The sequence below is a fragment of the Peromyscus eremicus genome, chromosome 4 (genome assembly GCF_949786415.1).
Source record: "Peromyscus eremicus chromosome 4, PerEre_H2_v1, whole genome shotgun sequence".
NCBI lineage: Eukaryota > Metazoa > Chordata > Mammalia > Rodentia > Cricetidae > Peromyscus > Peromyscus eremicus.
Genome location: NC_081419.1, coordinates 52,702,741 through 52,717,622, shown reverse-complemented (window position 1 = coordinate 52,717,622; position 14,882 = coordinate 52,702,741). Strand labels below are relative to the sequence as shown.

The 14,882-nt window shown below is 38.5% G+C and overlaps 1 protein-coding gene across 4 annotated transcripts in view; it reads left to right on the top strand.

Annotated features, from left to right (window-relative positions):
• Window positions 1-2,430, top strand: part of Lnpk (lunapark, ER junction formation factor) — a 57,525-nt gene extending 55,095 nt beyond the window's left edge. For 3 of the 4 annotated variants that reach the window (XM_059260717.1, XM_059260718.1, XM_059260719.1), the window contains exon 13: window positions 2,161-2,430. In XM_059260717.1, coding sequence (XP_059116700.1) covers window positions 2,161-2,402 — 242 coding nt within the window. In that variant the 3' untranslated portion in view covers window positions 2,403-2,430. The remainder of the gene's footprint in view (window positions 1-2,160) is intronic. The other variant, XM_059260720.1, reaches the window with a different exon arrangement.
• The last annotated feature ends 12,452 nt before the right edge of the window (window positions 2,431-14,882 follow it).

The following is a 14,882-nucleotide window of genomic DNA, read 5'->3' as shown; positions in this document are numbered from 1 at the left end:
CTGTTTTAGGAGTTAATACCTTAAAAATATTTTCCAAGTTCTGACAAAAAGTGTGTTTGTGCTAAAACCATGGATTTCTAGTATTTCTACAATGGTGTGTGTATAATACACATAATTTTCTTGCAAAACTATTTAATTTGTGAAATTTTGCCTATATGTTACAAGGAATTTAGCTAGAATCTTTCCTTAAGCAGGCTGACCTTCCCCCAGATTTTTTTTTTGTATCAACAGCACTTGTAGTTTATCATAAAGAACATTTATAAGTATAGGAAATTTTGTCTTTTGCTTAGCTAATGTGGTTTAATTACTTTTCTGCTAGCAAGAATATTAGGTTTATTATGAAAGAAGGGAATGCCTTAAAGCTGGAATTTCCCTTTGACTTGAAAACTAGGTGACTCCAGGCCTTCGCTGCTTCTGTCACTTCCTCCTCCAGCTCATTCTTTAATATCTAAAGAATTTAAGAGAGTTTACTTCATAAACTTTTCATTAAATTATTATTAAGAGATTTAAATTAAAACTCAAAAATAATTAGAACTTAAAGGGAGTAAATTTTTGTGTAGAGACAAACTTTCTGTGTATAGATAGAAGGAAAAAGACCTTTCTTTCTCTTTGTCCTAGCACACTGAAGTATGCAGCATATTCTAATCCCTAAGTTTCAATAGTGAGGGCTTGGATAGGCATAAAGAGAGACAACATATACAGTTGGAAAGATGGATCTTGACTTCTCTCATCCTTGAATAATGGAGATGTATATAAGGTCTGGAGAGTACTGCCTGCATATACATCCATATCTACATGCACATATATGCATATACACAAAAGCATACACTTTTACATTGCTTACAGTTTTGCTTAGGTATAAGGAAAACAATTTTCTATTCAGTAACATGGGAGATTGTACATTTGTTTTGTTTCCTAGACTCTTGCCTTATTATCCTAGTTAGGTTTCTCTACTGCTGTGATAAACATTTTTAAAGAACGAATTTCATGGAAGAAACGTTTTATTTCACCCTATAACTACCAACTCCCTTGTCACAGCCCATCATTGAGGGATGCTGGGTCAGGAACTCAGAACCTGGAGGCAGGAACTGAAGTAGAGATTGTGGAGGGGTGCTGCTTACTGGCTTACTCCCTGTGACTTGCTCAACTTGGTTTTTTTTCCCCTATTCTTTTTTTTTTCATTTTTCTTTATTAAGAAATTTTCTACTCACTCTACACCACTCACAGATCCCATCTCCTCCCAACCCCCAGCCCTCTTTCCCAAGGCACCCCACACCCCCACACCCCCCAAATCAAGGTCTCCCATGGGGAGTCAGCAGAGCCCGGCACACTGAGCCTAGACAGGTTCAAGCCCCTTCCCATGGCACCAAGGCTGCACAAGGTGCCACATTGCAGGCATCGGATTCCCAGAAGCCTGCCCATGCACCAGGGATGAATCCCGATTCCCCTGCCTGGGTGCCCCCAAACAGTTCGAGCCAAACAACCATCTTCCATATCCAGAGGGCCTAGTCCAGTCCAATGGGGGCTCCACAGCCACTAGTTCACAGTTCATGGGCTTCCACTAGTGTGGCTGGTCATCTCTGCACGTCCTCCCATCATGATCTCGACATCCCCTGCCTGCAGACTCCCTCCTCTCTCTCATCAACTTGCTTTTTTTAAAAATATGACTCAAGGTCACCTGCCCAAGGGTGACACTGTCCACAGTGGGCTGGGCTCCTCCCACATCAGTCATTAATCAAGAAATGCCCTAAGCCCACAGGCCAATCTGATGGAGGTAGTTCTTCAGTTGAGTTCCCTCTTCCAGGTGTCTCAAGTTCGTGTCAAGTCATCAAAAAAAAAAAAAAAAAAAAAAAATCAGTGCGCTTACAGAATCTCATCCTGTTGGAGCCTTGAGATTGGATGCAGACCTTACAGATGGACCTTTAGAAGCTTATTGTATATGAAATTATAGAAGTATGGGTTTATTTCCTTCATTTTTTCCTTTATGCTAATTCCTAAGTAGTATGCTATAGTTCAGTACTTATTGTAGAAGATTTAAAAGGTAAGACTAAAAGGTAATAAATTTGTCTTAGTACATGTGTATGTTTATCTTTGATTTTGCCTTACTTAGCAGTTTTGACATTTGGATATTCCTGAAGTCTTATGTCTTTCTCTTTTCAGAATCTTTAGAAGAACAAGATGTTCTTGGTAATAGTACAGAGCAGGGAGATGACAAAATACCGGTGGCAGAGCAGACGAGCCAAGTGATTGAAAAAACATCTGGTTCAGAGGAGCCAGAGGCGAAACAAGAAGAGACAGAGAATGAGGAAACGTCAACAAATGAAGAAGCCAAGTCAACAGTTCTCAGAGCTGATTCTGTTTCTAATCTTGAACCAAGTGGAGAATCTTTGGTGACACAGTAGTAAATCACTCCATGTGCCTTCTACTGGATATTTGTAGTCTTGTTGATGTCAGTTACTGCTTTTTTTTTTTTTTTGTGGTACTCAAAAAAATGCCTTTTAGATATATGCTTAATACTATACAAATTCAGATTGCCTAGCAAGTTCAGTGTGTTCAAGTCCTGTCTACTGGGCATTGAAAATAAAAGCACGTGATATCACTGAATGTGCAGAGACCCACATAGCTGTTAGATTCTTTGTGCATTCTAAAGTTTAAAAAAAAACATTTTTGTTTTCTACACCTATAACTTGTAAATAATACCCATTTGACATAGGAACAATTTTGGCTAGGAATAATTTCTTTAATGGTGTTTAAGGATTGAAACATAATTAAGATTTTGAATACTTCATCATTGAATTTTAACTCCTGAGATATTTGCCAGTGGGAAGGATATATCTATTTAGGTGTTTACATTAAGTGATACTGAAAGCTGTAATCTTAATTACATAGGCATTGGTACGAATTGTCAATAAGAATGCAACTGAACAGTCAAGTGCAGTGTTTCTTTTGATGTCTTTTATTTTGCAGCTGGGCCAAAGGCATGTGATGTATATAGTTAGTTTATGTTTACATATTAACAAATAGGAACTATGTCTGCACTTGACTGTACTTGAATTCTTGGTATTATTTATATTTGTAAAATAATGATATATAAATGAATTTGTGTGTGCGTGTATTTTGGAAAATAAAGATGACCTGGCAATGTTTTTTCTTGGTTAAATATCTAGACTTCTTCATGTAGTGTTTTAATGGATGACTAGCTATCTGAAAAAAAAAAAATCTTGGTAGGGAGAGTTACTATGATAAATACATAGTAAATTATGTTTTTGTTTTTCATTTAGATTTTCAAATTCAGAGAAATAAGAAATTTAGTGTTTTTAATCAGAAGTTATAATGTTCTGATTTTGGAACACATTATGCCCTTTGTCGTTTTTAACTTTGAGAGACAAATACATTTTTGAACTAGGCAGTTAGCTGCTAATGAAGCTCGCTGGATTGAGTGTGTATAGCAAGGAGCAGGTGTGAAGATTTTTGATATAGACTAGTTAATCTTAAACACAATCCGATAATTGGTTCTAGCTTCCTTTTATGTGTCTTCTCCAACATTGAAACAATTGGAAGTGAAGTTATTATGCCATAGGGGAGACATGTTAGCATAGTGTGTCTGGTTTAAATTAAATATACTTTTATCATTTAAACGTTCATTTTTATGATTTAATATCTCATCTGACATATATTAAAGAACCTAGTTTGTTAATAGTCATTTTAGTTTGGTGCCCATAAATTCAAGGATGTGGAACTAGACTTGAATGTCAGCTTTGTAATCCTGGGCATTTCACCTAACCTCTCCACATTTATTTCATCTGTAAAATGGGAAGAAGAATATCTGTTTTCCATAGGTACTGGGATGATAAAAATAGTTTATATGATGTGTCTAGCTTTCTTGCTGGATAAGTAGTAGATATTAGAATACATGGTATAAATTATTATTATTATTATTATTATTATTGAAACCCTTGTGAAATATGGAAGGGCCATAGATTCCTTCTATGGCAGGTAATGAAACTTAAAAAACATGAACATACAGTTCAGTTGCTCTGAACAGAAACGGCTTTCTGCATAAATGTCATATGCGCGTGTCTAAATGATAGATTAAAGAAATGGAGAACTGAAACTATGAATTTAACCCTTCTTAAAAAGCTGTGTTTCTTTTTTATGAGGGTGAATGTTTCACTTGCATATATGTTTATGTACTGCATTTGTGTCAGGTACCTGCGAGGCCAGAAGAGGGTACTGGATCCCTTGAAATGAAAGTTACAGATGATTGTGAGCTTCCACGTGGGTGCTAGGGATCAAATTTGGCTGGAAGAGCAGGAACTGCCCTTAACCACTAAAGCCATCTCTGCAACTTCATGTAACATTTTTTTTTTTTTTAAATTTCACTAGCTCTGTGTGTGTGTGTGTGTGTGTGTGTGTGTGTGTGTGTGTGTTAATCGTACCTTGTTGAGTCTTTTTAAAAACATCTGATATACAGTGCTTGAATATGAGTACCTTAGAGAAAAGGAATTTAATGATGAAACCGAGGAAATATTATAAAAAAATCTCCAAAAAGAAATACAAAGGGAAGGCTAGAGAGACGGCTCAGTGGTTGAGTGAGTGGCTCTTACGGAGTGCAGGAGTTCGCTTCTCAGCACCCAGCCTGGGCACCTCGCGCCCACCTGGAGCTCCTTCTATCTGGCCTCCTAGGACACCAAACTCATGTGCATTCTCTTCCTCACAGATACACATACTTAAACATAAAAATCCAGATCTGAAAAGGAGGTTAGTAAAGCTAACACAACAGAGAAGTAGTTAGTGTATTTGAAATCTCATTCTGATGTTATGACAACGGCTGAAGAGAATGAGACGCCCCATTTCTGATCGTCAAGACTAGTGTGAATGAGGGAAGCAAGCTGTCAAGCCAGAGTGATGGCTTCCCTGTCCACAGTCAACAGTCGTTTAGTGTCCCCTCGTTGTGTCCGATGTGACCTACAGACAGCGTTTGGCCTCTTCTCCCTGTCTTTCCCCACATCCTCCTCTCAATCCCGTGGCCCGCATCTCTCGTGTGTCCCTTTGTCTTTGCTCAGGGTCCTTACTGCAGGGTGTCCTGTTTCTCCTCAGCTCTCTCCACAGTTGGCCTCTCTTCAATCTGTGTGTTGAGGGTCTAGCAGGGCTCCACTCATTGAAGAAAAGTTCTTCACTCGTTCTCCTGCTTGGCAGCTTGATTTGCCTGAGTGCTCTTTTTTTCGAGACAGGATTTCTCTGTGTAGTTTGGGTGTCTGTCCTGGAGCTTACTCTGTAGATCAGGCTGGCCTCGAACTCACAGAGATCCGCCTGGCTCTGCTTCCCGAGTGCTGGGGTTAAAGGCATGTGCCACCACTGCCCGGCTGGCTGAGAGTTCTTTTTTCCTTTGAGACACATTTTTCCTTTTGGTTCTGGACAGATGCTACCATTATCTTCTGGTTTCTTGTTTTTGGTCCTTTGAATGTTGGTATTCTCTGGCTTTTACCTCCTGTCAGCTCTTCATTCTGCACATTCATTCTCTGGGAGCTCTCATCAATGCCCAGGTATTTAACAATTACTGTCTGTCTATGAATGTCAGCTCTCTAGCTTGCTCTGTTTCTTTTTCTTCATAGCTCTATATTTACCCACCTACTGCCATGGCATTGTGAAGTCAGTATATTTGAAAAAGAATGCTTATTCAAACTTGTTTCTCATTTCACCAAATAGCACCAGTATTCAAGCTAGAATTTAGAGTCTGTTCCTTCTTCCTTTCTCTCTGTAGTCCAACTGTCCATCCCAACTTCTTAACCTCCCTGCCCCCTCCCCAGAATATTGCAGTATAGCCTAGCTTGGTCTGGAATTTGTGACTTGTGGCCTCAGCTTCCTGGGTGCTGGCATCATTTCTGTGAGCCACTATGCCTTGCTCTCTTAACCCCTTACATTTATTTTATTTCTCTGTCTCATTTGAATGATATTAATAATAAATTTGCATTGTTCCATCAAACAACATCTGCCTGCTGTATATATGTGTGCTTACACACAAGTTTTTTTTTTTTTTTTTTAACAGTCCTGTGAAGATTTTATATATTGAGTTATGGGAAAGAAACAAGATGTAGAGAGAATAAGCAGTTTTCTCTGAGTGAGTTCTACATCTGGTATGTGGAAGTCAGAGATCTGAATGTAAACCAATGACTAATGGTGACTTCTTTCTCGTCTTTGGAGTTGAACCCACAGCCTCATACATGTTAAGCACAGCTCTGCTATTGAAATACTCCTCTAGCTCCTAAAAGCCTTACGTTTAATCATGGGATTGCCTTTTAATGCATGCCTCCATGGCCTCAGGTTATGAAATCTACCTTTTAAACTGTCTGTCTTCATCTTGATGCTTTCCTATCCGTTCTATGCAGTTCAGACCTTGCTCCTGCCTTCCATGTTTGCCGTGTTTGAGAGATCTGAACTTAGGGTCTGACCGACACAGCCAGTCCAGTTTCTTCCTCCTCAGCTCTGACATCTCTTCTAGCATTACAGCTAGTGTCACTGTCACCTCCCCTCACCACACACATACTCTCAGTATACATACATTGTTATTTTCAGTGCTGATACATACAGAATTTCTCTCGGCCTCCTAGATGTCTCAAGCTCCTGCTCCTGAAATACCTCCTTGATGTAGGTCCTCAAGGAACTCAATATATAGTTGTTGAATTGGAGTAGCTCCACTTGGAATCCAAGGTTGGACAGTTTATTATTCATTAAACTATGCATTTTTTTATCATGTACTCATTGTGCATACACGCCTTCAGAGTAGAGTCAAGTCTGTAGCTGTGTGTATGTATGTGTGTGTGGGAGACTGATTTTAATTATGTAATGATTGTCATTAAATACTATATGCTGAGTTCCAATGCTGAATGATTGTCAATTTTAGGTCAGGAACAGCGAGCATCTGAGCTAAGTCAGATCTAACTTACTGTAGGATGATTCTATTGAACCATTAATTTTTCAGTGTTTCAATCTTGGTAAGTTTAGGACTTCTTTAGCAACTTTACTTCTGTTTCCAACTGACAGTGCCTAAATTATGAGACGGCCTGTTAGATTTTTGTATGTAAAGGAGGAGGACAGGTGTTTTGAGTGGCTGTGGGTAATGAAACTGCTGCTCTAGGACAATAGCAGAAAAAATGTAGAAGACATTAGATACAGTTCAAGAACCATCAAAAAAATAATTCAAGTTCCAAGTAGTAATGAATCAGAGTAGAAATGGTTGTGTATTGAGACCTGTTAGATCATAATTTTATAATTTGATGTATTTCAAGTTTATTAAATTTCTAAGTGTGTTAATACTACTGGTCAGTGGATAAATATATTTTAATTTAGACAGACAGTTATATAAATATGGAAAGGTTATGTCTTTGGAAACAATAAAAACTGAATGCAGAATTAAAACATTATTTAATTGACTCAATCTGTGAGCAATTTGTCTTATTATTATTAGCTTATTTGAACTAGTTGGCATTTTGTACTTCCATTTTATTTTTTACTGTTACCTTTAACCTTTCTAGGGCCCGAGAGATGAATCAGCAGGTAAAGGTAGGCACCTGCTGCCAAGCCTGATGACCTGTTTGATTTCCAGGACCCACATGGTGGAAGGGTAGAACCACCTTCCTCAGGCTGGCCTCTGACCTCTGCATGCCTGCTGTGGCTCATGTATGCCCACACATATACACAAATGAAATCAATGGAAAAATAAAGACTTTAAAAGCATTGCTGAAGTTGGAGCTGAGAAAGCATTTTTTGTAAGCATGAGTACCTGAGTTTGAGTCTGTAGCTCCTGTGTAAAAACTGGGCATGGTTCCCTGGGGCTGTCATCCCATCACTGACGGGTGGTGACAGGTGGGTTCAGGAGCATGCTGCCCCCCCCCACCTTTTTCCTCTGGCATCAAAACTGATAAATGTTGCAAGTACTCTTAGAAGATTAAAAAGTGTTCTTAAAGCATCCCTCAGTCCAGGATTGTGTAAAAGAGGCCAAATTTTTAGCTACTCAAGACTTTTACCAGATCTCTGGCATTTGATTTAGGAAAACTTGAGGAGAATGTATTTTCATGGAAATAAATATTTCTCAGTCTGCTTTGAAGGCAGGGCATTTGGTGCACATATTTGTAATGCCTCCTATTGGTCAAGCTTATGCTCTAGGTACTAAATCTCGTACACTCTTAGGATTCTCCCAGTGACTTCGAGGAGAGAGCAGTGTCACGTGGAGATTAATTTCATTTCCTAAAACTATTTGGTTTATGGGGCTGAAAATAGGATTTAAACATGGGGACTGCAGCTGCTTTCTTCACCACCTGTGAGCTCTCCTTTAGCTGAAGGAATTAGGCTAAGGCTCTTCAGTTTTTCATGCTTGTGTAGTATTTCACAAGTCATTCGTGCAGGAAACACCTGGCTGCTTGTTATTTCTGCTTCTCAGTTCTCACCGAATACTGGAGATAGACCATGTTTCTTAGTTATTGTCTCCCTTTTTTTTTTTTTTTTTTTTTTTGGTTTTTCGAGACAGGGTTTCTCTGTGTAGCTTTGCGCCTCTCCTGGGACTCACTTGGTAGCCCAGGCTGGCCTCGAACTCACAGAGATCCGCCTGGCTCTGCCTCCCAAGTGCTGGGATTAAAGGCGTGCGCCACCACCGCCCGGCTTATTGTCTCCCTTTTGATCGCAAACCAAAGTAAACCAGAACTTGGCACAGGATGTGATACAACTATAATCAGAAAGCAGATTCCTATTACTAAGTGCTGGACTTGCCTTTGCCAATACCAGAGGTCGATGTGCTGTTTCTGCCTGAAATTCCTGTGAATGATGGAGTTAGGACTAGAAAGTGAGTACTTGCCCAAAGCACTACTGAGGGCTAGGATATATTGTCTTTGTCCTCTTGGTGCCCGACATTGAAGAGCTCAATAACATGAATGAACTAAGCTGGAGACGGCCTAGGCACATATGCTGCGGTGGGAGAGTGGAGAAAGCATGGCCCTTGCTCCAAAAGCCTGTTACCTGGGCTGGGTTTATGAATTTCCTTTTTCCTGCTTCCTCTAAAATATTTAGAGAAACCCATAAATATTCAGTTTTACTATACACCTCTCTCTGGCCTTGAATTTGCTCTGTAGACCAGGCTGGCCTCGAACTCACAGAGATCCACCTGCCTCTGCCTCCAGAGTGCTGGGATTAAAGCCTGTGCACCACCACACCAGGCTCTATATTGATTTTTACTTACCTATTTCCAACCCATTTGATGCTATGACTGATGTTAGCTTAGAGCTTTTCTTAAATTCCTGCTTTTTGACATCTGGATCTAGTGGGGCCTAGAATCACATATCCCCTTGTATGCAATGATTCAAGAATATTTTCTTTCTCAGTATATAGATTTTAAAGTTGGGTATTTGCCTCAAAGAAAAACATAGGAAAAGGAAATGGATCCTGTGCTTGTACAAGTATAATTAAGACATTCCAATGTGTGTTTTATGAACTATAAGCTGTTTGCTAAAAGTGAACCTGCCTACTCATGTCTTATTGTCCATAGCAAGAATTCCAAAGGCTTTCCTTACTTTCTAGGAGTTGACAGATTTTTTTTTTAAGTTAATAGTGCTTTGCTTTATACAATCTTTCAAAAAAAATTAAATAAAATTTGGAACTTTTATTCTCAACTGTGTGTTCACATCGCTACAGTATATGGATTTTTCAGATTCGAATGCTTTGGGTCTTGTAATTAAAACTGAATACAGATTGAAATAAAATTGATATCTTGAGACCTATTTTGGTTGAATGTTGTGATGGATTCTTGCTGTTCCTATCCAGCACATTTTTTCTTTTGAATTTCAAGAATCTTTTTTTTTCAATTCTTTTTAATTGTGAGACCTTTCTTCCCTTAAATACAGCAACCTCCAGTTTATTTCAAAATAATGATAGGCAAAATTGCTCAGTTGTTAAAGGCACTTGCTGCCAAGTCTGACTACTTGAGTTCAATCCCAAGACCCACATGGTGGAAGGGAAGACCTGATTCCAGAAAGTTTTCCTCTGATCCCCCATATATGGGTCATGACACAATACTCGCATCCCAAATAACTAATATATTAATAAGCCATAGAGATTGTCTTTCTGCTCTTGTCCACTCTTCCTTCCTAGTGCCCCCTGGTCACTGATGGAGAGACCAGCAGCTGTTCAGATTTCAGTAGATTCTGAGAACCAGTTTGTCACCCAGCAAACACTGGTTTTGACTTCAGGATGCCACACAACTACTAGATTGTATGTCAGCAGGGTTGTTGTGTGAGGAGCGTGAGAAACAATGACTTGTCTTCTGATCAAGAAGGTACGTTTCAGGCTCCTGCATTCCAGATGAGTAGTGAGGGGTATGGCAGCTGACACTTCTGGTCTCAACAGTGCCTTCCACAGGCGTGCAAATGATTGGTGTACTATGGGTTTTTATTATCTCTAAAGAGTGATTTATGTCCTTATTTTTGCATTATTGTCCACCAGGTACTGCCCTCTGTCAGAGGGCCTGTGCTGTTTAATTTTTTAGAACTTTGTCTTCATTAGTATAGCAATTTTTGCTTGTAATCATTGTACTAGACCTCGCTGATAAGCCAAGACACTGTGAGATTCATAGTGCTGACATCTAACCTTGCCACTGCCTTCTTGACCCTTCTGCTTCCGAAACATGGGTTCATTTTTTTTTTATAAAACCAAGGTAAAACTCCATCTATTTTTCACACATATTGTGGGCAGTTTAAAGGTTGGTCAGAATCAAATATTGTGCTTTCAAATCTGATAATGTATGAGTGCAGAAGGTTGACCTTTGCTACATAGTCATACATCAACGTGACATGAGCAGTAGATGCAGCAATTACCTTTAGTGTATTGGAATGGTGCTTTGGCTGCTATTTTCTGTGCAATTATTGCACAAAATTTAAAAAGGCGTTTAAGTTCCAGTTACGAAATTTGTAAAGATTCGAATTTTTGAAAATAGTTGTAATTTATACATTTATTTCCAACACAAGCTTGGTCTTCATAAGATCCACTTGTTTACTAATAAAGATTGTTAATTATTGCTCTGATAACAGGCAGATTAATCTAAAGCTATTTTGTGTTTTAGGAATAAGTTTTAAGACAGCTCAAAGGAGTTTTACCAAATAATTTTTAATCCATATGCCAGTGGTCAACTAAAAGCATTTAGTGATAATAAGGGCCCTGTTGTAATAACGCAATGCTGCATATAGGTTCTGCCATCTGTAGGATTTTTGTTCTAGTGTGTTCATTTAATTATTCATTTTCCCTTTGATGAATGTTATCTATGAGCCAGGCATGGGAGATAGAAATGGTATTAGGGTCCTATTCTCAAGAGTTCATAGTGTCTCTGTTTTGTCTGATAGCCTGGTTCAACCATAGGAAGTTCTGAGATGAAAACACAGTGACTTCACTTAATTAAATGCTAAGTGAAATGTACATTGGCCAGTGTGGCCCAGAATGGTAAAGTTATTTCTGTAGTTCCCACCCTGTCTTCATTTCCCCGTGATTCAGTTTACCCCTTTACTAGTTCTCTTTAAATCCCTCCTTTTCTGACATAGAAGTTAGTAGGAATTGAAGGAGTTCAGAGGCCTCTGGGCCTCTGGGAATGCTTTTTTTTTTTTTTTTTTTACAGTTTTGTATGTGTACACACGTTGATCCTGGAAGAGAACACAGATGTCATTTAATTTTCTAAGAGGACCAGGAGTCAAAGAGGGGAGGTAGTTTTGCCTTGGGGAATACTTAACTGCTAAATGATTACTCAGCATGATAGTAGTGTTTAGACTGATGTAAAAAGTTGAATCTTTTTTCAGGTGTTAGAGAATTCTTCAAACTGTCCTCATGGACAGAAGCCACACTAAGTGGTAAAATTAATGGAAAAGTGTGTTCAGTGTGTTTTTGGAGTCATGGTAGCTTTTTTGATGATCACTTTTGTATGGAAGAATGGCTTGAACTGTGTCGTATTTTTAAGTTTTGAAAATGAGGTTGAGTATTGTGAGGAATCCTAGTACATTTGGTATTATAAACACGGTATTTCTGCTTACTCCATTCTATTTTATTCTTTAGTTGTTCCAGTTCCTCCCTCCTAGGAAGCTCCTGCTTCTGCAATGATGTCATGAAACTCATTTTTCTCACTCACGTCTGCTTTTCTCTATCTTGTTTTTGTCCTTTCTGTTCTGGAGAGTCAAGCCAGGGCCTAGAAAGCACTCCACCACTGAACTTCATCCCCAGCTCCGAACATTTCTGCCTAGCTATTTGACAGCTTTCTATATTTTTAACACATTATTTTCTCACCTGTGGGCTTTCTTTTTAGTATTTAGTCCTTTTGGTTTGTATATTGTATAAATTATTTAATACTGCTATATAATTAACTATATTCTTAAAGCAAAGCTGGGTCTGAGCAAGATGCTCCATGGGTGCCACCAGAATTGGCTTCTTGTAGCTATTTTTACATGAACTGTGGTTACCAAACTCCAGAATCAATCACTGTCCACTTGTTATCATCTGAGGCCTTGTAGACATCTGCCACCAAGAAGAGACTGCGGCCCTTTAACCTGCTTTTTACAGACCTGGAGCAGCTGCCGATGTAATGAGGTTCCCCTTCCATGTAGACAGCTGAGGACATGGATGCATGGATGGATAGTCTCAGTTCTTGCCTAATTTCTCCTCCTTCATTTCTTCTGCATTTGTTTTTCTTTCAGTTTGAATTATTTAGTATAGTGAAAAAATAAATGATCAGAATGGAAGAGGAAGAGTCTTTAATTCCTTTAAAATACTTTTAAAGTTTAAAACAATGGTGTGAGAAATGTTTGTTTAATATTAGGAGAAAAGTGGATACAAAGTTACAGTGCATATGGTCTGAACTTGCATATAAGAATTCAGATGTGTGCGTGTGCGTGTGCGTGTGCGTGTGTGTGTGTGATGTTGGACATACATAAAAAGAACTTGAAAGAAATACAACAATGTTTTGACTATTCCCACTGTGGGATATGCATTACTTTTTTCTTTTTTCCTTATGTTTTCTAAATTCACTATCAAAATTCACTACTTATTCTTTATTTCTGGCTATCTACATTTACTATTTTAAAATAAATTTAAAATCTAGAACGATGGCCTATAGCAAATCACTGTTCCAGAAAGATTGCCAGATCTCAGTTCATACTCTTAGTTTCAAATTCAGAACATTTTTATATGTTTAAGTCTTTTGGGAAAGAGTTGACTTAAATTCAGCTCTAAAGTGGAAGAGACTCAGAATCTGGGGAGGAAAAGAATTTATGTGAGCAATAAAATCTAGAGACCTCTGTTACCTGGAAAATGGAGAGGAGGAATGAATGTTTTATGCATGATACAGGGTTAAGAATTAGGAAGGAACTAGAGCTCAGCTCACTTCAGTAGCTTACAGCACTCTCAGCTTGTCTGGTGCTGGGAAGGGCCTTCTGCCCACATTTGCATATTTCCTTGGCCTTCTTTTATGTGCACATATATAGAGATGCACAGCTCATTAATTCTTCTAATTAAGAGAAATGAGTCAAGGCTTTTGTCTTCTAGTAAGTACTTATTTTATTATATTCAATATGGTGCCATAATCTTTGATCCTTTAAAATATTTCTTTGGACATCTCACAACTAAGTTCTTATGGAGACTATTTCTTAATTGTGTTCAAATAATTTCCTAAAGTTTGCTTTGGATGTAAATTTAGAAATGATTATGCTACAATATGTAGTAATGCATGCTAGTATAGTTTTGTCTAGAATTCTCATGCAACAAAGAACAGTTACTACAAAATAATGCAAGCCTCACCAATTGAGAATTTATGACAATTTGTAATAAATTTGAAAATTAATTTCACTGTTTAGGGGATTAAAATACAGATAGATTTATAGTATATGTGAGATTTTGTAGGGCTATTACTTAAGAGTTACATGTTTTAAATGTCTGACTATGTATAACAGTGTAATTGGAGGCATTTTGATGTATTAGTTTCCTATGAGATGGAACTGTTATTCATTACTTAATATTTGTCCAGCCTGTTGTAAGACCTTTTATATTTACAGTATTATTTGATCCTTAGAATGCTTTTTTAGAATGTATAATTTTTATTCCTATCTTGTAGATAAGGAAACTGATGTTCAAAGTTAACTAACTCATGTAAGATCACTCAGTAAGTGGTAGAGGTAGGGTTTGAACTTAGGTATCCATTGTGTAAGTATTTCATGTATCTTCCACTCTTTTTTTAAACCTATTTTTTTTAATTGATTCTTTGTGAATGTCACATCATGCACCCCCATCCCACTCATTTCCCAGTACTTCATGTCTGTCCCCCACCCTTGTAGCCTCCCCTCAAAAGAAAATAAAAGCTATACAATGATTTAAAAAAAACCACTTTGCTCCTCCATCTTGCCCTTCTCTCCATCACGTATTGTTTGTCATAGTGGTATTGGAAGCTGCAGTGTGTCACATAGTAGACCCTTTTGCCAAAACAGTTTTACTTGCAAATATTTATTACAATGAGTTGTTGGTCTGGTTCAAGGTCTCTAACTTCTAGTACACCATCAATACTGGACCCTCACTGAGACTCTTCTCGGTTATCCTGTTGTTGTTCTGTCATGGAGATCCTTTGGCTATGGATCTGCAGAACTTGTCCCTTCACGTGCTCTAGCAGGTCATAGATGGTGTAAATATTGGGTTGGGCTAACTCAAAGCTCTGGATGTGAGCCTGGGTAGCCTAGGTTGGTCTGCCAGGGCCTCCTCCTGGAACTGCCCCTCAAGTGAGGGGTGGGGCTATCTCTCCAGCACTCACACCAACGGGCCAGCTCTCTGGCTGCAGTGGCCACTGAGGGGTAGCTCCAGTTCTCCCAGGGCTG